The 24,818-nt window shown below is 40.0% G+C and overlaps 1 protein-coding gene across 1 annotated transcript in view; it reads left to right on the forward strand.

The window, feature by feature from the left end:
* Nucleotides 1-24,818, forward strand: part of LOC102244392 (cadherin-8) — a 110,222-nt gene that overhangs the window by 59,761 nt on the left and 25,643 nt on the right. The window contains exon 3 of the mRNA XM_005860128.2: nucleotides 11,642-11,759. Coding sequence (XP_005860190.2) covers nucleotides 11,663-11,759 — 97 coding nt within the window. The 5' untranslated portion in view covers nucleotides 11,642-11,662. The remainder of the gene's footprint in view (nucleotides 1-11,641; nucleotides 11,760-24,818) is intronic.

Genomic DNA, 24,818 nt, shown 5'->3' on the forward strand with positions numbered 1-24,818 from the left:
AAGAAAAGAGAAAGACAGGAAAGAAGGGAGGGAGGGAGGGAGGGATTGAGGGAGGGGGCCAGTTTCATCTTCTCTAGATGTAGATTTCCATTTCATGTCATATCTGTGCTAAAATTGGCAGATGTTCACTTTGAAAGTAGAACTGCAAATCATATCAGCCCCAGTACCTTCTCATAATTCTGAAATGAAAGATGACTTTTTCTTGAATTTGTTCCCTTAAGAGAATAACAGCAACCCTGTGACACAGAGAAATTGTTCACATTCCATATTACACAAAATCAACATGAATCCCTTCTGGTTAGAATTCTTTTAAATCTTCAATATACAATTATTTAAATGTTAAATATATAAATTCCAATGGTATTTTCTGATTACCAGTAACATTTCTTTTAATTCCAATACTTATAGATAATTTATCTTAAGTAAAAAGATAGAAGATGGTGTATATATTTAATCTCTAATTTAATGATAGTATGATAGAGTCGTCTACACATTACTTGGCGCTCAATTATCAGGAAGAATAAAAATATGCTCTCCACTTACTTGAAATCTCTAATTTCAAAATTAGAAAGCAAAATATATGCCTGATATTTCTTTTGTCTAATAGAATGGTAGGTTTTGGACAGCCAGTCAATATGAATTGAGCACTAACTATATGCCAGGACTTGAGTTGGTATTGGGGAACTAGTGGCAAACTAATGCCACTAGACTAATGCCCTACACATCAGTCTTTTTCCCTCATGGAATTTTCTCTATAGCAAACACATAATAAAATTAGAAATGATAGAATTGCATGACAATACCTCAAATCCTCAAGTCAGAAAGGAGTCTGAAGAGAGAAAGGAAATGGAGCTATCTTAATGACAAGACCTCCACCAGAGACAGGAAACATCTATCAAGTGAATATTCCAGAGGAGTCAGCAGGGAATAACCCCGATTCTGTCTGGAGAGAATGGTAATGTGGCTGGACAGGTGGAGGAGCAGGTAACAGATGTGGAGAAACCATCATCTCCCCTCTTTCTGCCCGAGAACACCACACTCGGAACCACATGTGAGAGAAACAGAACTTCAGTGGCCAGTGTTGGCCAGAGGGCCTTCCATCAGTCTCTTCTCCATCTTGGTCTTCTCATACGAGCTTTCTAGGATTTTATTGGCGATAGCAGCCTCTTGTATCTCATACAGACAGAATTGGGGTAATTTGTCCCAGATGGTGCATTGACACAGGGACTGAACAAAAATGTTGTATTTCTAGGAGTGAATCGAGGTCTCGCGTTGAATCTCAGAGAATATTTACTGTTGGAGAACCCGTTAGGCGACAGACTGCTTCAGTTCTTTTTTCTCCAGGAAGGAGCTTCCCTGTTACCATAAATAAATCTAGCCGTGGCTAATTTAAGCTTCATCACCTGCTGTAGAAGTTGAGATGTACTGTTTGGAATCAAGTTAATTATGTCTGGGTTAAAAAAAATATTCTGATTTACCTCTTTTAATCTCTTCTATCTCTGATCAATACTGCAGTATATAAAGTTAGTTTTTCATAGAAATATCACAGGTACCCCCCCTCCCAAAAAAGAGAATAACCTTTATTACTAGATAGGTACCTAGCCAATGCTTGGCATGTAATGGATATTCACAGAATTTTAAAATCGTGGTTGTAATTCACTTCATTTGGCAGTGACAAATATTTCAATAATTATTTTCTCAGATATTACCATGGAAACACTCATTCTACTCACAGACACGCAGTGCACAAGCTAACCCTCTTCACATGAAAAATCATTCATCTGTTTATTAAACTGTATTTATTGTGCAGCCTCAAGATGCTAAATATTCTCATATGAACCTGAGAAAATAACATGAAAATGACCAAAAAAGTGTTCTCTCTTGTGGAACTGTTTTTTAAAATTGATTTCAGAGAGGAAGGGAGAGGAAGAGAGAGAAACATCACTGATGGGAGAGAAGCATTGATTGGCTGCCTTCTGCACACTCCCCACAGAGGATGGAGCCTGCAACCTAGGCATGTGCCCTGACTGGGAATTGAACCATGACCTCCTGGTTCACAGGTTGATGCTCAACCACTGAGTCGCTCTGGCTGGACGTGGAACTTAATAAGGAAGGGAGATTACACAAAAAGTAAAATGAATAAATGATATGTTTACATTTTTAAAAGTGGGCTACAGAAGCAGTAATGCAACTAGTCTGGAGGAAACAATGAAAAAGCAAAGATCTATTTTATACAGTGTTGTCCAAGAAAGTTACCTTGTGAATGGTATCATGGAAGCTAAAACTGAGCAATGAGAAAGGGCAAGGCATGCTGGGAGTGGAGCCAGACCTCCTAGCCCACAGGAGAAGCTTGTGCCAGGACCCCAAAGGGAGAAAGACCTGGGTTTGTCTGAAGAATTGAAGACGTCTGTGGCTGAGCATAAGTGTAATAAGCAAGTATAACAAGAATGGAATAAGCAAGAATGAGATTGGACAAAAAGTTTTACATTTGAATTAAATGTATACACACACACACATAGATGCATAATTAAGCAGAAGGAACATTAAGAAGGCTGTACTTGCCTGACTGGCATGGCTCAGTGGTTGATTGAGTATCAACCTAAAAACGAGGAGGTTATGGTTCGATTCCCGGTCAGGGCACATGCCTGGGTTGTGGGCTTGATCCCAGTGTGGGGTGTGCGGGAGGCAGCCAATCAGTGATTCTCTCTCATCATTGATGTTTCTATCTCTCTCCCCCTCTCTCTCCCTCTCTGAAATCAATAAAAAAGGAAGGCTGTATGTGCCAAAGATGGACAGTAGTCTGGTCTAGGTGGTGGCAGTAGAGATGGAGAGAAGGGATTACAAGAGCTGCATGAATAAAATAATATATACAGATATCTAGCATGTACTCATTATCCCTGAGAGGTTGGTGTGGCCATCACATGTCCCAGATGTGGGAGCTGAGACTAGCCAAGAGAAAGGCTCTCCCCTAAGGCCATGGAAAGTGGCAGAGATGGATTTCAAAGTCTGTTCTTGAAGGTGCCCCAGTCCCTGCACTTTCTCCAGTCTGGCACTGCTTCCCAAGGGAACAGATTTTGAAATTCCATTGCCTGTGTTAGAAAAAATAGTAATGAGAATGAGATTCTCACCCAGACTGAGCATTTTCGAAAGAAAACAAAAATCAACTCCTGCGATCGATAACGCTTTATTCAAAAGCAGTCCATGAAAACTTAAGTGAAAATAAATAAAGCTTAATAAGAAAAGTTAAGATCATTATCTCTTGCTAAACACCAGCCATGAATGAGTTTGCTACTTCATTTATTTATTTTTCAGTTCTTGTTGGTCTTTAATAAATGCAAAACAATGAAATGCAATTACGGCATTTTATCGCCTTCGTGAAACAGTACATAGAGGAGAAGTAATTTTAACTTCCCTGCCAGCAGGCACCTCTCAGGGCCTGTCTGCATACACAAGAGGGAGACAGGGTTGGTTTTACAACGGATGAAATTGATGGCCTCGACCAAATGCATAAAGCACTATTTTCATTTTATTTTGGCAGGAGTAAGGAAATGGTAAATTAGTAGAATGCATAAAGCAATATTTGAGGAAATCATTTGTAACAAAGCATATTTCAAGAGAGCCATTAGTGGAAGTATGACTTTTTGAGCACAACTTTGACAGAAGGAAAAGCATAACTTTAAAAAATATCGTGGAAAATTTGACACTAGAAACATCTAAGTGTGAGTCACAGCTCTACCATTTACTTGTTTCTTGTCTTTGGGCCTCACTCTCTCTTAGTTTAAACTCTCATGTGTTGAGGGTATCTCATGTTGTAGGTGCTCAATGAATAATTGTTCTAATTAGTAGTATTTATTTCAGCTAGTCTCATAGTCTACAAGCAAACTATATTTTAGTATTGTATTTGTTGGTCTTTTTGTCTTTATTATTTATTTTTATTGAATTTAATGGGATGACATTGGCTAATAAAAATTGGATAGGTTTCATGTGTACAGTTCTATAACACATCATCTGTATATTGTATTGTGTGTTCACCACCCCAAGTCAAATCTCCTTCCATCACCATTCAACCCCCCTTTATCCTCTCCTACCACCCCATACCCCTTCCCTCTGGAAGTCACCATACTGTTGTCTGTGTCCATGAGTCTTCCCTTATTTTTTCTTTGCTTACTTTTTTAGCATTGTATTTGTTGTTTTTATTTTTCTTGTTGTTATATCTTCATGAGCTTTGATGTGGATCGAAACACCTTAAATAATCTCTACTAGTAAATGGATTAATACTAGTATAATTGGACAATCTAGTCTCCTATGTTGGAATGACTCCTCTTCTGTCAAACATTTTCTTAGAGAATGTTTCCTGTAAAACATTTACAAGTGTTTTATTTGTCAAGGGTGAGGGAAGGGCTCCTACTTCATTCCTCCACATATGAATTGGTGAGTTAATAGAATTATTGTTTTTAAATCCACTAGAATCAACTTGTAGGAACACACACCATCTACATCTTTTTTGAGGTCACACTTGCAGCTTCTGTCTGCGGTAGCTGAACATCTTGTGTGAGTCTAGATGCCACATGTTTTACTCCGGCCCCTCACCTAAATGAGATTGGTGACCACAGAAAATGGTGCAAAGGATTATTTTAAATGTGGGGGCTGTTACAGTTTGATGTATTCCCCTCGTTTTATTGTCAACCTACAAATTACTGATGAGAATTTAGGCTGGGAGTGAGCTGGCCACATGTGTATGCTTGTTTTGTTTCCACTTGGTCATGGAAGCCATGCTGATGAGCATGCCTTTTGGAAGAAAGTAGAATTGACACTGGATTGTGGAAGCTTTTAGGCTTGCTGCTAGTGACATAAATTGGGTAAGATCTGGTACCAAGCAAAGCTGACATGTTATTCGAATGACAGATAAGCAAAAAGAAAGTTTGATAACCAACAAGCTATCTAGACACAGCACCTTCCCAAGGTCTTTACAAGGTCTTCCAGGCTTTTATGACTCAGATGGAGTTCCAGATGATAGTGTTTCTTTTTAAAAAAATAAATACATTTGTATTGATTTGAGAGAGGGAGAGAGAGACAAAAATAACAATGATGGATGAGAATCATTGATCGACTGCATCCTGCACACCCTCTACTGGGGATGGAGCCCGCAACCTGGGCATATGCCTTGACCTGGAATCAAAACGTGACCTCTTGGTTCATAGGTCGATGCACAACCAATGAGCCTCATGGGCAGAGCGATGATAGTGTTTCCTAAATTGAGTGCCTGAGAAACACTTGTAGGGTATAGAATGTCAGTATATGGTGTGGGGTGTGTGTGTGTGTGTGTGTGTGTGTGTGTGTGTGTGTGTGTGTGTGTGTTTGACCTAATAAGTTTGGGAACCACTGTGTTAAAGTTAATGACTATTTGTTGGCTTTGTTTAACTGTAAGGTTCCCTTGCATTTATAAATACATGAGTCGCCAAAGGACTACTAGTATATGGTATTTGGCGTCTAGCAAACAGATCTGATTATAAAATCTTTCAAATTTCCTTCAGAGAAAACTATAGAACTGGTGGTAAATGGCACTCAGGTGGGAAAATCTTGCTCCAGGAAAGTAAACAACAGGATACAGTTTCAGTGGAGGAAGCGATGTTTCTAATGTCCAGGAGGCATCAGGAAATATTGCTGGGAGGTAACAGAGTAGAAGATAGAGAGGAGAAAAGTGTGAAAAGGCAGTTGAGATTTCAAAGCTGTGGGTTTTATCCTACTAATGAGGTTTTCAAAGCAAAGTGAGTGGTAGAGTGATTTAGGGAAAAAATCATTTCAGAGGTGTATACAATACACATAAAATATTCAGGGTCCAGCAAAATAAAATACGAGGCAGGAGGAAATGGAAAATCCCAATTTTGTATAAACACATATTCCAGGAGCCCTTTCTCTGTATCATTTTACCCCAACTTAGTTTAGTAAAGGGAAGGGGAGTGAAAAGAGACTGAAATTACAGAGAATGTTGGAAGGGCTACAGTGAATTTATGAAAGAAAGGCCCGGGTGTCCCCCAAAGGAATGGGGACTTCATGTTTAAAAGACTCACGTACAGCCTCATCTCCATTCATTCCCCTGCTGTGCTGTCTCTAGGCCGGACCCCCAGGTACATGCTCTGAATGGCCATCTAATACTTTGTAAAGGCAAGGAATTTGTTCATGCAGAAAAAATGGAACATGGGGAAACACTTTGGGTAGAAAAATTAAAGTCTTGGTAGAGACTGGACTACTATGCAAATTATTTTTAACAAATATCCAGGACCTATCCATTAATGGTGCTAATGGATATGAATGGTGCTAATATGAACTATATTATTCAGTATTGAAATAATTGAGAATAACTGGGTTATGGTGTGAATTTTAGTATAATTTCTCACATTCCTATTATTTTCTTTTTTTTAAATTTATCAGTGTTATAACTGGTTTATCTTGTATGCATATTGAATGCATGGCTCAGTGGTTGAGCGTTGACCTATGAACCAGGAGATGATGGTTCAATTCCCTGTCAGGGCACATGCTTGGGTTGGGGACTCGATCCCCAGTAGGGGGCGGGCAGGAGGCAGCCTATCATTGATTCTCTCTCATCATTGATGTTTCTATCTCTCCTTCTCCCTTCCTCTATGAAATCAATAAAAAGAAAAAGAAATAGAAGTTAGCATTTCAGGAAAGCTCATATTGATAATCAGAAACAAATAGGCAATGATCAGCAGAAGAATCAGTAGAAAACCAAAAATCACTACTGTCTTTTCTGCACCACCTTGACTTCCTCTTCTTTCCTTCACCCCCTTCCAGTTCACTACAGAAAAATCTTCTAAGAAAGAGAAAGTTAAGTTTTACCTAAGAAAGTGACTGTTGCCCTAACCGATTTGGATCAGTGGATAGAGTATCAGCCTGTGGAGCAAAGGGTCCAGGGTTCAGTTCCAGGCAGGTACCTTAGTTATAGGCTCTTCCCTGCCAGGGCCCTGGTCTGGGCGCATGCGCATGCAGGAGACAACCAATCCATGTGTTTCTCACATCAGTGTTTCTCTCTGTCTTTCCCTCTCTCATCTACTTTCCCTAAAAAAAATTAAAAATAGCCAGACACTTTTGCAATGGCAGAGAGGGAGAAACAAACAAAACAAAATAGGAACTCATCACCTCAGAACAAAATAAATCAATGAATAATATAGACAGGAACTGATAGGAGATATTCTAATAGATCCCATGATAGTTTTTTTGGTTGTTAACAGATCAGGTAATCAGAAATGTATTTGTTTGCTGACTACTTGCCTTTTAAAAAGTTACTGACAGCCCTGACCAGTTTGGCTCGGTGGATAGAGCATCAACCTGCAGACTGAAGGGTCCCAGGTTCGATTCCGGTCAAGGGCATGTACCTTGGTTGTGGGCACATCCCCAGTAGGAGGTGTGCTGGAAGCAGCTGATCGATGTTTCTCTCTCATCAATGTTTCTAACTCTCTATTCCTCTCCCTTCCTCTCTGTAAAAAATCAATAAAACATATTTTTTTTAAAGTTGACAGTAATGACCTACAGCTATTAAATATTTTTTAATATATTTTTATTGATTTCAGAGAGGAAGGGAGAAGGAGAGATAGATAGAAACATCAATGATGAGAGGGAATCATTGATTGGCTGCCTCCTGCACGTCCCACACTGGGGATGGAGCCCACAACCCTGGCATGTGCCCTGACCAGGAATTGTCAATGGTCAACCACTGAACCACTCTGGCCACTATTAAATATTTTGAATAAATATAAAATAGTCTAAAATAAAGTTTAATAAATTCTGCTAGTAAGTATCTAACTTAGGCATAGTGTTATTGATAAACAATGAATAGGTTTTTTTGAAAACAGAATCTGAATTATGATATGGCCCCACAATGCTCATTGTTTTCTGTGTCATGCCTCAGGTTATTTCAAATCAGTAGTCTCAGAGAAACCAACAGCCGTCTGCTGCCATAGAAACCCAAGCAGGGCCCTAGAATTTACTTCCTCATCCCAACATCCACGTATACTTAGGTTTTCTGATAGAGAGGTATATTAGCTCTCAGCTTCCTTTTAAGTTATTCCACAATAAATTACTAAACATTAGATTTTTCAATTATAGTCTAACTTTATTGGTAGAAGGGAAAATATTTTAACTACATACTTTACATGTACTCTAAAAAAACAACTGTGTACTCTCCAGAATTGTTTTTGTCATTTTCATGAAATACCTGTCCAATTATTTAAAAATTAATTGATGTCATAGGAGCTCTCCGTGGGACATGTGTGCGGCCTTCCTTTGCCATCTCTTCTGTGTGCCTGTAAAAAGTCTTGTGTGGAGAGGCACTTCCTTGCATAAACGTGTTCTTTTTCTTCTATTGATTAAAGCTAAGTGTATTCAGATGTTCTTACATCAATGAAAATGCCGGCCTTTTTAAGATGGGCACCTAATGCATTTTAATGGCAGAAAGTCCTTCAAGTGATCTACCAGGCGTCTACTCTGAGATAAAATGACCTGACAGTGGCCATCTGCATGAAAATAAAACGAGGCGTCAAAAACGGTTCCAACCAAAGTCTTAGCCATTTCCAGTTCACAGGGTATTCGGAAGTTGATTTACAGATTTACCGTTTCATCCCTTTTTCCGCAGCACATTGTGCACTGAGCGTGGGGTGAGGTTGACAATGCAAAGGCTCCTAATGAATAATAATGTGGGCGCTCTGGACACCAACCCCCTCCCTGGGCTCAAAACAGTTCTCAGACCAATGCATGCAGCAGAATCACCGTCCTAGAAGACTAAGATGTAGACTTCTAGACCCCACCCTGAGACTTTGTGGTTGAGTAGGCTTAAAAAGGGTGCACGTCTAACAGAGTTATTGGCTTAAATAAATGGTGGGAAGAGCATGTTCATTGCAGGTGTAATGTTTGCACCAAACTTCTGAGATGTGGTATAACAGGCAATTATGCTCCTTTATTTGAGGTAAGCTAAATTATTATGTTTTTTTATTGTTTGGGTAGTGGTGGCTTGATTAAATAACTTGTGTAGCTGCCACTAGCCAGCATGTATGTGTCTTTTTCTTGTAGATTACTTAGAAACATTAAGAAAGGTATTGTCTATAGTAGCTCTACCTACTAACTATACTATTAGAATGCATTTAGTTATGAATGATTTCCACCACAGATTTTCAAGAAATCTTCTATTTGCCTTTATTCTTTTTTTTAAAAGATTTTTATTGATTTTTAGAAGAAGGGGGGAGAGAGAGAAACATTGATGAGAGGGGGACATTGATTGTCTGCCTCCTGCATACCCCCTACCAGGGATTGAGCCTCAACCCAGGCATGTGTCCTGACTGTGACTCAAACCAGCAACGTTTTAGTGCCTGGGACGACACCCAACCAACTGAGCAACACCAGCCAGGGCTATTTGCCTTTATTCTTCACATGTGCTCACATGCTTCAGGAGTTAATTCTTCAGAAGGTACATCCAGGAATAGAAGTCCTTTTGAAGCAAAATTGGGTAAAGGGCTGCCACACCTGTTCACCAGTAACTCCTTCCCACTCTGTTGCCTAAAAGAAGGCTCTTATCACATTCCCCTGATAAATATTTGTATATGTAGGCTGTCCACACAAGGGTTATCTGTCTTTCACAGCTTCTCCCCTGGTACCTTTTATTCTTTCATTTTGCTAAAAGGGGAATCCCAGGGCATGTCTCCATACTTAAATGTCAAGGCAAATGTGCTAGGCGATTATATATAGCAGACATAGGGCATCTCCATCTAATCCGATGAGGTCGGGGACCTCCTTAGATAACACTTATCAAGGTGCCATGCCATTAAAAAAACAATAGTGACCCTAAAGTCAAAAACAATAATGATGGTGACTAATTTTCATTGAGCATCTGACATGAATTTACATCAGTAATCAAAGCAACCCTGGCAGATTTTTAATTTAGGGATGCAGCAAAACTGAGTTTCAGAGTTGAGTGTCAGGCAACGAGTGAAGGGTGAAATTATGACTTCTATCAAGACGGCTTTATTTCAGAGTCCATCACCTTAATGACTACGTTTCTTTCTTAACCATGAGTTATATCTTGTGCTACTTTTGGTGATATTGTGACTCGAGCTAAGTACAATTAGAAGACATTTCATAAGGTCCTTAACAGAAGTAAAACATCTACCAAGCCAGATATGTTCCATTTTAATAATGGAGAAGTAGAATAGAGAGGTTATTTCATTCAGGCCTCAAATAACCTTACTGCATTGCTTCTCACATAGCACGTACCAGATACAATGCAAATCGCCACAGCTGCTAAAAGTGTTCTGAAAGTGTGCTTCTCACATCGTCTAGGTGAGAAGTTCCAAGGCTATGATGTCGCTTTCTTAAAAAGAAGCCATCCATTTTTTCCCTCTTTAGTGAAATTGGCAGAGTTGAATGGGGTATAATTGTTCTAACAGACATAACATATTAGGCATCATCATTGCCATCTCTAAACTTCATACACGTGAAGAGCATTTCCCTGTTAAATTTTTTATGGCGAATCTGATATCACCTTGACAGTCATGCTTCACAACCATCTCTTGTAGAAACGGTGTTGTAGTTACTCATGAAGTATAAGCTATAATGTGTTTTCTACGGTAGCATTTGCCCAGGGTTTCTGATTGAAGTGATTAATATCACAGAACCATAAATGAGAATTATTAAGCTAATTCTCTGACATCCCAAGAAATAACTTCGCCCTAAGTTAATGCAGCTTTGCAAATGCAATAAGCACATTCAACCGGGACCCGAGTACGTGTATCTGAGCAAACATTTCTCTGTGCGGTGGTAATTCTTCTAATCCCTGTAATTTATTCATATCAGGATACACTCCAAAGCATTGTTTGCATGTCTTATCCACTCGCTTTAAAAACAGTATTCATTGTTGGGTGGGAACAGATGCAAGTCTTCAGAACGCTTTGTTACAATGACATTTGTGCCAAGGAACATTCTAGTTGGCAAACACATGCAACCTGATGAGGAATATTAAAGAAGGGTTGTGAGGATTCAAGATTTAAGTCCTTTACCTCCTAGACCAGTGATGGCGAACCTTTTGAGCTCGGCATGTCAGCATTTTGAAAAACCCTAACTTAACTCTGGTGCTGTGTCACCTATAGAACTTTTTTGATATTTGCAACCATAGTAAAACAAAGACTTATATTTTTGATATTTATTTTATATATTTAAATGCCATTTAACAAAGAAAAATCAACCAAAAAAATGAGTTCGTGTGTCACCTCTGACACGCGTGTCATAGGTTCGCCATCACTGTCCTAGGCTGTCATCTCAAAGGCCACACTACAATCACTGTGACAATTCCAAATCTCGTTCTAGATACCTGTATATACTCAAATTGGAAAGAAACATATAATTGCCCAGTGGAAATTTGCAAATACCCTTACATATGCTATTTCAAGCCCCAGACACCCAATGGACACCAAGGTAATGACCTCAATTTTCATCAACTCATCAAATCTGAGGTTTTAAAGTGATGAGTGTTTCTCCTTATTCTTGGCACAAGCCATCCATGACCATTTAGAAAATTGAAAGGTGGTTCAAACCATCGATGTCATCAGAAATGCTGACGTCAACTTTTATGTTACAGGTCATTCAAACGGTGAGTGCCATGGACAAAGATGATCCCAAAAACGGACATTATTTCTTATACAGTCTTCTTCCAGAAATGGTCAACAATCCGAATTTTACCATCAAGAAAAATGAAGGTAAATATATTAGCATTGAGAAAAGGGGCGCAATATACCTTGGAAAATAAGATGTGAGTTCATAATAGGACTGAACATGTCAATACAATAATTTTTGTTCATTCATGAGCAGTCGAAATCCAGCTTATTAGCCTAATGGCATGGTAATTTCATCACTTCCTCTTTCCAATATTGAAACAGTAGATAAGCAAATTGTTAATGTGCATGTTAATTTCATCCCAGGGTATACCTCAATCGCTTTCTTTTTGAAAATGGACTGTAAGGTTTAACCCTTATGAAAGTTGCAGGAATTTTGAGATACTAACATGACTGTTAGGGGAGGATCTGGCTTATACTTTTCAGTTGTTAAGATTTAATTAACAGCTATATATACTCATATCAGAAAGAAACATATCATTGTTTCTTACCAAGGCTTTAGGGAAAGCCTGTTCTAATTGTGCCTGGTTTGTGGGTACACATTAGAAGCATTTGTTTTAAACCTGTATACCAACATTGACAATAGCAATTAGAGCAGAAAATCCTGCTTGAACGACACTCCTTATCATTGTTATTTTGGAGCTAATAAGACCCGATTTATTTATAAGTCTGTCACTGACAGAGGACATTTAATGGATAGGGTATCCCCAAAAAATGTATACACACACTTTGAATAATTATAAAGACAGTGTTTATTAAAATGCATTTCATTTTCAAAATTGAGCTCTCAGCTGTTAAAATGTGTATACATTTTGGGGGAACACTCCATATGTCATTCATTGCTGAGAACCAAGTTTGGATTAAGTATTTCCCTTAACGATTGCCTATTACATATAAAGGTCATAGATCATTATAAAAAGTCTCTCTGGTGGGGAGGAGGTTTGGAGAACGGGGTGGAAAAGGTGAAGGGATTGAGAAGTACAGACTGGCAGTTACCAAATATGCGTGGGGAAGTACAGCATAGGGAATATAATCAATAATATTGTCATAACTGTGTATGGTGCCCGGTGGGAACTGGGAAAAAAATCTATTTTACATTTATATGTACATTTTTGTTTCCCTAGCCGCTGTCTATTTAACAAGGATTTTTAACTGCTTATTTTGGCCCGGATGTGTTTAAGTCTAAATTTCAGCTGTTATGGAATGATTAACAAAATAAATGTATTGTCTCAGGCTGTCTTCTGGCTTAACGACAGACAATTGTTTAGATTTATGAATGGTCTATATAAAAGCTGTGTTCAATCAGAAGAGGAAAATTTGGTTCATAGCAATCGTTTGGATTATTTGCTATGTCCTGTTTCAAGGAAGTAGTGAATGTTGATACCACTTCCTTTATGAAAGAAAATAACATTTTAGGCTCTTGTTAAATATGTTATGGCCTTAACTTTTTAACATAACGCTACGTAGTTCATTGGGTATGCTTTGATAAATGTAGATGCATCGCAGAAAAGGAAATGAGAAAGTCATTATAGAGATATTACTCATTTATTTGGCTTCCACTATTCTTAACTCTACAGAGACAAAATCCTGCTTTCTCCTCAGTCACAGAGTACTCATTTGTTAGACTTCCCTAATTAAGAACTCTAATCCAAGTACATTGCCTTCGTTTTTTAGTTAATACTGCCAAGATTTCTTTTTCCTGGAAGTCACATAAATATGGCTAACATGAAATCCCCTCAGAAATTTCAAACTGAGCTGGAAGTCCATGCCCAAGTACCCATGCTTACTTTGTTTTGTTTTTTTGGTTAATCCTTCAATGTTTGTTAAACATCCAATGGAGGATGTTTTTTTATTGATTTATTTTTATTTTTTAATCTTTATTGTTGAAAGTATTACATATGTCCCCCGTTTTCCCCCACTGACCCCTTCTAACCCATCCCACACCCCATACCAGGCCTTCACCACCCTATTGTTTGTGTCCATGGGTGATGCATATATGCATACAAGTTCATTGGTTGATCTCTTCCCACCCACCCCCGCCTTCCCTCTGAGCTTCAGCAGTCTGTTCCATTGATTTTTAGAGAGGGTGGGAGGGAGGGAGAGAGACACAGAGAGGGAAACATCAATGTGTGAGAGACACATGGATTCATTGCTTCCTGCACTCATCCTGACCAAGATGGGAATTGAGTCTGCAACTGAGGTACGTGGCCTTGACCAAAATCCAACCTGGGACCCTTCAGTCCCATGGTTGACTCTCTAACCACTGAGCAACCAACTAGAGCTCCAGACTTACTTTGATTGTGAGCTAATAGGTACCAGACATTAATTTTGCATAGAAAATGTCCTACATTTAAAAATTCCTTGTGAGGATTTTTGTTGTTGGTTTGTTTTGGTGTTTTATTTTTTCATCTCAAAGGTTCTGAGTTTCTGGAATTTTCTGTGCTTCCTATAGTTTCAAGATATGCCCATTAGAGGTAGGGCCCATGGGAGGCACTAAATAGATATTTGAATGGATGAGAGGTTGTTATTGGGTGTCAGTGAAAGCATAGTTTTGTACTGTATTCATTATTCTCTAAAAAGAGGACATTTCAGCCCTACCGTGAATGAATGTCATATGTTTTCTCTAACTTTTGGAACTAGTAGAAGTAAAAGATTTTTACACTTACAAACCCATATTTTAGCTCCCTCATACATTTCAATAAACCCTGTAATAGAATAGTGAAAAGCATATGGATTATCTGTTTTATTTTGGAACTAGAAAATGAAAGCTACAGGTGTGTGTGTGTGTGTGTGTGTGAAATAATTGGGGGGAAAAAAGATGTCAGGTACTGCAAAGTTACTCAGAACAGAAAGCACACTCTTTGTGCCATGATTGTGTCTTTTAAATTATGTGTTTATTTATTTTGCAAAGAATGGCCATAGAAGTTATTATTTCAACTGGGACATTGTTTTAAGTGAAAGGGGTTGCTATTTGCATTTATATTTATGCCTGTAAAAACCATAAACCAGGACTATCTTGTGGAAACCAGATTATGGATTTAGGATCCAAATATTCAGCATCTCCATGGAATAAGCTATGAACCCACAGGTCTTTGGAATATCGCCCTTTTCCTCTATTAAGTCATGTGTTTTGCTCCATCGACCACTACTTTTTGGTATCTGAATAGTTACTGTGAAATAGAAAAAGCAATTCGTCTCTTCGTAACATGTAGAAACAAATAGAAACTGTCAGATTTAAAATGTTGGAGATATATAGATAAATAGATAGATAGCTTGTGAACCTGTTACTCATTCCTTGTTATTAATGATGGGAGAACACACACACACACACACACACACACACACACACACACACACACAATCAACCAAAAGTCCAAATACTAGACATTATTTATGTTAAAACTATGGTCTATTTTCTGTTTAAAACATGGCTGGAATCAAATGGCATAATATGGTGAGAATTATTTTCTTTTTACGATGGACTTTAAAATGATCAATAGCTGATGTTTCTCTATTGAGCACATCATAATTTGCAAGACCCTTCCCACTTGATGAAGGTTATGATTTGGAGATAGTCAAAGTATTCAAATTCATAACTGATGGGTGGATGGCCCCCCTTTTAAATGAGATCTTTAAAAGAAATGGGTGCAGTACTTGGAGTTTTCTAAGAAACTCACAGCTGTGTCTTTCAACTTGAAGTCACTATGATCTCCTTCTCTCATCTAGATTGGTCCTACTGCAATTTTCAGCCGACTAATTCAGAATCAAAGACGAAATGAGATAGAAATTAGCTGTCTCTTATCTCCTACACAGTTGAGTGATTTCACATAGAATTCTCTTTCTGAATATAGGAGAATCATATATCTGCCAGAACAGGAAAGCAGCCTTTAATAGGAATAAAGGTGAAAGCAAAGATCAAAATGTGATGAGTCATTTATATTACATGTACATACCAAACCATCATATCGCCTTGAATTGCCAAAGTTATATGACCCCGACATCAGTTTCTCCATTTTCCAGTTGGGTGTATTTATAAACAAAAGGAATTGTGCTGACCACATTCCAGTATTTGTTTCCATTCCAGCCATGAAAATGGAAGATAGTCAACAATTAAATATAACAAATGGGGAAGTTCCAGGTCCATTTACATTTTCCGAGGAATATCTTGCTGAAAATTTGAGGACTGCAGAAACCTGATCTTATCCAACCTGCACATTGTAGGTAAAAGACTTGACTGGAATGGCCAGAAAGCAGTAGTGAAAGTGGAGTCTTCATGTTTTATACTGAAGTATTTGAATCAGGTGTATAGAGAAATGAGGAAAAACATATAGCTCTGCTTGCTAAGGAGGGCCTATGGGAAGAAAAGAAGTAGGTATTGTACTTGGCCTTCATTATACTTGGTTAGGCTTAAGAAAAGACAGCAGGGGGACCGAAGTGCCTGATGATAATAATTTTTTTCTCTTCTTGAGAGCTTCTTTTTGACCAAAATTCTATTGATAAGCATCTCACTCTAAAGGTAATCATGTTAATTGGTCTGAATAATATAAATGTTGATCAGAGCATTGAAATAAATGTGCCTTGGATTGCCTCAATGTCCATAATGTGTTCACCTGTTGAGGATATAATTCATGCTTGGTTTTGGAGGATTTCCATTTCACCTGTTGGCCAACTTCAAGAAGTATGTGTTTTATGTCTTTTTATCCTCTAGAACAGGGGTCCTCAAACTTTTTAAACAGGGGGCCAGTTCATTGTCCCTCAGACCGTTGGAGGGCCGGACTATAGTTTAAAAAAAAACTATGAACAAATTCCTATGCACACAGCGGCGGCAAAAATACCCGGCGGGCCGGATAAATGTTTTCGGCGGGCTGCATGTGGCCTGCGGGCCGTAGTTTGAGTACCCCTGCTCTAGAAGCATCCCTTGTTAGAGCAATGACTACAGGCAAGTTATTTTAAGCCTCAGTTTCCTCATCTGTGATGCCAGGATAACAATGCCCATTGCCCCATAAGTATGCGTGGGTATGCCTATGCTGCCACGGGCATGCATAACCCAGGGCTCAGACAGCCCTCAGCACAGTGCCTGGCACATAGGAAAGCCCACATCAGTAATGGGACACGGTGCTCATGATATGAAGCCATTCATTCCTAGATGCCCATTCGATGGCCCATCTCCTCTAGCTTATTATCCTCACCCAGGTCTCTTGGCAGCTTAAACTCCATTGACGTGGGGATGCGATACAGTGATCCTGAAAGTGGGCTCACTGGCAATGGTGAAAACCCTGGTCCTCACTAGATTGCATTGCAAGGAATCTGCTTAGCGACGTGTTGCCGTCATAAGGGTTTCATAATAGAAAGATAAAAGGAAAAGCAATAAAAAGAGGAGGAGGAGAAGGAGGGGAAATAATGACAATATTTGCCAGTCACGGAAATAGCTACAGGGTTTCTGGGTCTGGTTTTGAATATAAAGGCTTTGTCTTTTTTTCTTTTTCTCCAAAATGGAACTCGGCTTTCTTCACATCAGGGCTAACCCCCACTTCCAACTTGTTAAGGTTACTTTCCCTTCTAGCGTATCAACCTTCCAGCACACATACTCTGTGGGAATTCTTTTGCATAAGCTGAAAAATTAGACAGGTCTCTCTTTGCTCTTTTGAGTCATGTCAGCTTATGTCAGAGGTCTCTTGTCACAAAACTAAAATGTGCTGCCTGGAAATGCAGGTGGGTTTCCCTGATCCCGACCCAGCTGGAGTCGGCCCCCTCTGTCCTCCATCTCTCTCGGGCTGAGTCCTCAGGCGTGCCTCTCCTATGCAGGGGTTGAGGCAGAGTCCCCCTCGTGTCCACCTTAAGCCAGCTGGGCCCCATCGGGGCTGAACTGAATCTGAAAGGGCCACCTTAATAAGCGCCTTGTCCTCTCTCTCTGGCCACGTCAGACCTCCTTGAGTTCTCCCATCACTCCAGGCTGCTTTGGAGCTAACAGAGGACTTTCTGAAAGAACAGCTCCTTCCCCAAGTGGCCTTTACAAAAGCCTCCATCCTTCAGCTAAGCAGATTCATTGTTGCTGGGTTTCCCAGGCAACCATACCCAAGCAACAAGTGCAAACGGCGTGCTTGCATGCCTGTGGTAATGCATACCTATGTATGTATGTTTCTAATATGCTGGCACCGTCTACTCTGCTCACACATGGGCTTTTTCACACCACCACACACAGCGCCAAACATTGACCAGAAGCCTCTTTCATCTAAGGTGTCAGCACTTACGAATATGAAGCAGGGCGCTTGGTCTCAAGGTTGAATCCTAAGAGGTAGTACTCCATTTGCATGAAGCAGGAAGTCCACCTGGGATCCTGAATATGCAGAATAGCATTATGCATCCATGATCCACAAAAGTTTCTGCTTCAGTAATTCATAATTTATTGTTTATGCTTCCAGCAATGTTCCGTTGATAAAAAGCCATTTATGTTTCATTTTGTCATCTAAACTGTAATTAAGGACGATGTGCAAGCTAATAAAAACACATAACAGATCTTTACTTCCACTTCCCAAGTTGCCTGTGACTGTACAGTTTGGTCCAGAAAACTAGATTTTCTTTGCTTTTTGTAAAAGTCTTGTTATTTTGAATAGTTTCCATATCTGTCTTATTCTTTTTAAAGTGATAGTTCAAGAGTACCTTCAGAAGTTAAGAATTTCCTTTATAGCCCTGACTGGTTTGGCTCAGTGGATAGAGCGTCGGTCTGCGGATTGAAGGGTTCCAGGTTCGATTCTGGTCAAGGGCATGTACCTTGGTTGTGGGCACATTCCCAGTGGGGGGTGTGCAAGAGGCAGCTGATTGATGTTTCTCTCCCATCAATGTTTCTAACTCTCTATCTCTCTCCCTTCCTCTCTGTAAAAAATCAATAAAATATATTTTTAAAAAAAGAATTTCCTTTATAGCCCTGCTGGGTGTGACTCAGTGGTTGAGTGTCAACCTATAACCAGGAGGTCATGATTCAATTCCTGGTCAAGTCACAGGCCCAAATTTCGGGCTCGATTCCCAGTAGGGACTGTGCAGGAGGCAGCTGATCAATGATTCTCTTATCATCGATGTTTCCATCTCTCTCTTCCTGAAATCAATAAAAATAATATTTTTTAAAAAAAAATTTTAAAGGTTGACTTGGGATGGATTAGAATGAATGATAAAAGAGAGCCCAGTGCAATAGAGGACTGCACAGACTTCATCAGTAGGAATATTTAGATTTGAGTCCTAGCTCTTCTGATTATGATCTATGAGAGCTTGTACACACAACTGAATAATCTTGACTCTTTATCTGAGAAACAGAAATACTGTTGTTTTTAATAAGAAAAGATTAATTTAAGTTAAAAAATAAACATGTGCTAAGTTCAGTTTCTAGCAAATTGAAGGTACTCAATAAATGTTAGTTTCTTTCCTCTCTTCTTCTCTTTCTTCTACAATTTTGTGAGCCTTTGGCATCTCTCTCATCTACCCAATGCAATAAACAAAAATAATAATAAGAAGCCTAAAATAAGGCACTTGGGTGATAACCAACAATATGCTACTTGGGTGCCTTAACTGAGGGGGTAATGATCGAACATGTCTCCAATCACTGAGAAAGGAGAGTATCTGTGTAACTAAGTCATTCTTTGAATGTAACCTTCATTATCATAACATGATCAAAGAATAAAATAGTGTCTAAAAATTACAGGTTTCCATAGGACTGGGCTTTCTATATCTAGGTTCTATGGCATACAGCTTTCTGTCTATTGACAAATGGTATGTTTGAGAGTTGATAAAATGATAGGAGCTAGGAGCTCATGGTAAATAGCCAGGTTATGAGGTTCATCAATGCTAAATACAGAATTTCAAACATATTAAAATAAAAAAACCACCACTGCCAGTGTACTTTTAAAAGGGCAATGATGATGCCTATTTCTCTCCCCAACTTTATTTTCCATCACTCTCTTCCTTATACCTTGTTATCATCTTATATGCCCTTATGCAACCTTTGGCTTGAAGGTGAAAACCCAATGATGATGTTTTCATTGATTTCTGAGAGGAAGGAAGAGGGAGAGAGAGAGAGATAAAACCTCAATAATGAGAGAGAATCATTGATTAGCTGCCTCCTGCATGCCCCCTACTGGTGTTTGAGCCTGCAACCCAGACATGTGCCCTAAACCGGGAACTGAACTGTGACCTCCTGGTTCATGGGTTGACGCTCAACCCCTGAGCAACACCGGCCAGACCCAATAATGCTTTTTAAATCTCCCCTCCTCTTCCTTTGTCTGGAATATACATCCTCTGCTACCACCCTTTTCAACCTAGATAATTTCCTATCATTCAAAGTAAGTCAGGTTCCCCTCATCTGTGAGCAGAGCAGGAGAGTGCTGATCAGATGCTGTATAATTTGTTTGCTTTGCTTTGCTCTGCAGAACAGTGTGCTACCTGCTGATGCAGGCACATGACAAAAGGAATGTCTCCTCCACTATCCTCTGAGATTATTAGTAACATGTTATATCTCTATTCACCCATTCCACACCTATATTTTTATAGTGTGTATCATGTGACAGGCAATACCCTGAACACTGGGAATAAAGCAGTGAATCAGACAGACACTGTACATATATACCCTTGTGTACAGTGTATTTTTGTTCTCCTAGGACTTAGTCTTAGACTAATTTGAATTTGCAAAGAAGAGTGCTATAATTTAGCATGGATTTTTGTTATACAGTGGAGAAATTCACAGGCTGGCCTGCAAAGTACTATGATTTTGGAATGATTACATATTCTAACATCTACACTGTCATAACAGTTTCCTCTTGGACCTTGCCCAGCTTATGAAACTGGTCCTACATAAAGAAGAGTTGGCCTGCATGTGTTTCATAACTCCTGCTCTGACAAAGCATTTGGCTGGTCGGGGTGGTGATATACATCATGTCATAGCCAATGAAGTCTCCATGTGAGTTTCAGATTGGTGTCCTCATTATGCCTGAGCTTAGACAAACTATGTGTTTTTTTAAATATCTATCTATATATATAAAAGCCCAGCAACCGAACAGCGGAATGACCAGAACGACCGGTGGACCAGTCGCTATAATGTGCACTGACCATCAGGGGGCAAACACTCAATGCAGGAGCTTCCCCCTGGTGGTCAGTGCGCTCCCACAGACAACCTCCCATGGCCTCCCCGCCACTGCCGGCCAACCTCCCGCAGCTCCTCTCCCCAGCTGGCCAACCTCCTGGGGTCCCTCCCCCCAACCGGCCAGCCCCCTGATAGGCCTCAATCACTGTCCAGGCCAAGGGACCCCACCCGTGCATGAATTCGTGTACCGGGCCTCTAGTTTTAATATATTTTTATTGATTTCAGAGAGAGCAAGGGAGAGGGAGAGAGAGATAGAAACATCTATCGGCTGCCTCCTGCACACCCCACACTGGGAAATTGATCCTGCAACCTGGACTCATGCCCTGACTGGGAATTGAACTGGTTACCTCCTGGTACATGAGACAACACTCAACTAATTGAGCCACACCAGCCAAACTAGACAAACTATGTTGAACCATCCACTTCAACATATTTCTTAATGCAGGGTTAGATCATGGTGGTGAGCTCTCTCTAGATTCACAGAGAGATTCATAGACATTTCAGTCATTGGGGCTTTAGCACTGCCCAGGAGCTGGGGCTGTGTGATCCATTATAATTTTTATTCAAGTCTCACTATACACAGTTCATGTTGTTTCCATTCCCTGTGCATCCTTGGTTCAGACACCTGTCGGCGAACGGGTTTTAGCTAACTTTCAATGTATAATGTTTACCGTGGGTCCCTGGCAACTAGAGAATGCCGATGTCTGAACATGACATCGGGTTCATTTTCTCGCTGTTTTCTATTCTATCTGTTGTCTAAGGTGCCACCAGAATGAATGTGCTGGTGTCCTTTACAGATGAAGGTAGTAATTGATGTCCTTGGACCTTTCTGGGTTACTCATTGCCTTGCTTTCATCCTAGCAGATTGCCTACTAGAATTTTCTTCCTTTATTGCTTGAGTATAATATTCTCAGCCTTTTGAAGGCTGTTTATCTTGGGGCAGTCTGGGGGGAAAAAGGTGATACTGTACCTGGTATGCTGAGCGTAATCATCCTTCCCTGAGTTTCACGCTTTCCCTTGGCCAGACATTCATTGCTAATTCCATCAAGGTCACGCTGTGATGTACTTCCCCTTGGACTTCAGTTTCCTCTTGTACAAAATGAATGAGTTCATGCTGGGGATATAAGAACTCATCTATTCCAACATACTGAGTGGGCAAACATGTGGTATTCGGAGAAAAATCCCAGACTTTGAAATCAGACAAGTCCTGCTTCCACTGATTAATAAAGATGTCACTTTGGGCAAGGCTTTGAACTGTCGAGGACAGAGAGTGTTCGACAATGTGAAAACAGAATTGCTGTGATGAACAAAGGAACGAAGGTAGGATAAATGCCAAAGGCGGTACCTGGAAGTTACATGACACACTATGTACTTTGTATTCTTTATCAACCTTCGAAAGAAATAATTCCTATGGAAGGGATTGGAACACTAGAAATTATCGTACCACAATCTCATCCAAATTAACATATTTGGTAATATTATTAAAAGATATGCTTCTAGCCCGGCTAGTGTGGCTGCAAATAGATCATGAGCATCAACCCATGAACCAGGTGGTTACTGTTCAATTCCCAGTCAGGACACAGGTCTGGGTTGCATGCTTGATCCCCAGTAGAGGGCATGCAGGAGACAGCTGATCAATGAATCTCTCAGCATTGATCTTTCTCTCTCTCTCCCCCTCTCCCTTTCTCTCTCTGAAATCAATCAAAACATATATATATTAAAGATATGCTTCTACAATATTATAGGTTCTCTTTCTTAGTATGTTTGGGCAGAATTCTGGACATATAAAATAAATTATTCTTATACACCAAAAGAACTCAATGAACATAGGACTTGTGGTTCCATTAGTTGGGAATTTGCAAGCCTTGCTTATGTCTCAGGCTTCAGTCAAGTACATGACATATAAGAGTGTTAGGAGGATATTTAATTACTGGATTCCGTTTTGATTTATCAGAAAGATCTCTCCAAGTAGAGCTTGAATACAGTTTTGCAGAAATAAGACACATGTTTATACGTAGAGGTGTCTGTCACAGTTAGTATAAAATGGTCCGCTCAATGGAGGCAAACCACTTGATTGACAATTTCATCCCCATCAGAAGAAGTGGAGGAAGGCCAGTTTTAGAAGGAAGGCGGCTTGGAAAAATAGAGGATGGACAGAATGAGAAGATGAGGTGCAAACAGGCCAGCCACATCAGTGCTGGGAATGACCTCAAGCAGAGGGATTCCTTTATTTCCCTTGGGGAGCTGCTCAATAAAGAATGACTCTCCCAGTTCAGAAAGTTATGAATTGTAGTTGTCTATTATGTGACTTACATTGCATTACATTGCAATATGTCATTGTGAGCTGTGACATAATATAATGTAAGTGACAGGCAGCTAAAATTTTACAGCAAGAAGACTTTTTTATATATATCTAGGATCTGCTATCAAATTTGATAGCAGCTATCAATCCATTTTTTTCTTCTGAAAATAGATCAAAAATTTGATGTTCATGAAAAGCAGGTCATTTTGAAACATCCACAAACACTTCAGTGCCTGCACAACTCAGTTACCATAAATCAGTTTTTAAGAAAAAAAAAACACACAAAACAAACATTCTAAAGGCTGCATCTTAACTCAAACTCTATTTTTTTTCCTTTCTAAGATGAGTGCAGTTGTTTTTTCGATTGTGAGTTTAGCCCCGCCGGCATGGCTCAATGGTTGAGCATCCATCTATGAACCAGGAGGTCACAGTTTGATTCCCAGACAGGGTACATGCCCAGGTTTCGAGCTTAATTCCCAGTTGGGGGTGTATAGGAGGCAATCAAGGATTCTCTCTTATCATTGATATCATTGATGTTTCTCTCTCTGAAATCAATAGAAATATATTTTTAAAAATTTAGATTGTGAGTTTAGTTTGCTTTTGGATAGCATTAAGAATTCATGATCAGCCGAAACCGGTTTGGCTCAGTGGATAGAGCGTCGGCCTGCGGACGCAGGTTCGATTCCGGTCAAGGGCATGTACCTGGGTTGCGGGCACATCCCCAGTGGGAGATGTGCAGGAGGCAGCTGGTCGATGTTTCTCTCTCATCGATGTTTCTGACTCTCTATCTCTCTCCCTTCCTCTCTGTAAAAAATCAATAAAATATATTTTTAAAAAAATTCATGATCAAATAAATAATTTTAGTGCCAAGATCAGGCCAGTGGTTCACAACGGAGGGTGGTTTTGCAGTCCAGGAGACAGTTAGCAATGTCTAGGGCTGTCACAGCTGGGGAAGGAGTGGGGTATTACTGGCATCTAGTGGGTGAAGGGCAGAGGTGTTGTGGAGGATAGTGTCCACAGATCATTCTGTCTAGTACAGTGGTTGGCAAACTGCGGCTCGCGAGCCACATGCAGCTCTTTGGCCCCTTGAGTGTGGCTCTTCCCCAAAATACCACGTGCAGGTGCGCACATATAGTGCGATTGAAACTTCGTGGCCCATGCGCAGAAGTCGGTATTTTGTGGAAGAGCCACACTCAAGGGGCCAAAGAGCCCCATGTGGCTCGTGAGCTGCAGTTTGCCGACCACGGGTCTAGCATCTTGGCATTAACTCTGATTCCAGAGGTCATTGTTTTAAGTGAATGGGTCCACATATGGTCATGACCTGGTCTAAATGTGGTCCAAGTAAACTTTTAATAAATCTAGAGTTGGTTACTTCCATTCACCCATCCTCAAGACAGGCTGCGGTAATATATTATTTAAATATTCAGCTAAATTGGACTTAGGAATCCAAGATGCAGGTCAAGGCAGTCTGCTCAGAACTTTGTCGCTGAGTGATGGCGCGTTGAATGCCTCTTGAGACCCTGTGGTGGCATCAAACAACCACCCTTTAACTTAGTCACAATCCTCTGTGTCATCAAGTTGGGCTTCTGTGCTTAGCTTTGTAGTTGCCGTCTGGGCTAGACTCAGCTACGCGCATCATGGATCACTCTCCTGGGCGGGCTTTTGGCCGGGACAGCTGGGACCTCATTTCAAAAGGGTTTCTCCTCCTCTGGGA

This window comes from Myotis brandtii, unplaced genomic scaffold (genome assembly GCF_000412655.1).
Source record: "Myotis brandtii unplaced genomic scaffold, ASM41265v1 scaffold1314, whole genome shotgun sequence".
Taxonomy (NCBI): Eukaryota; Metazoa; Chordata; class Mammalia; order Chiroptera; family Vespertilionidae; genus Myotis; species Myotis brandtii.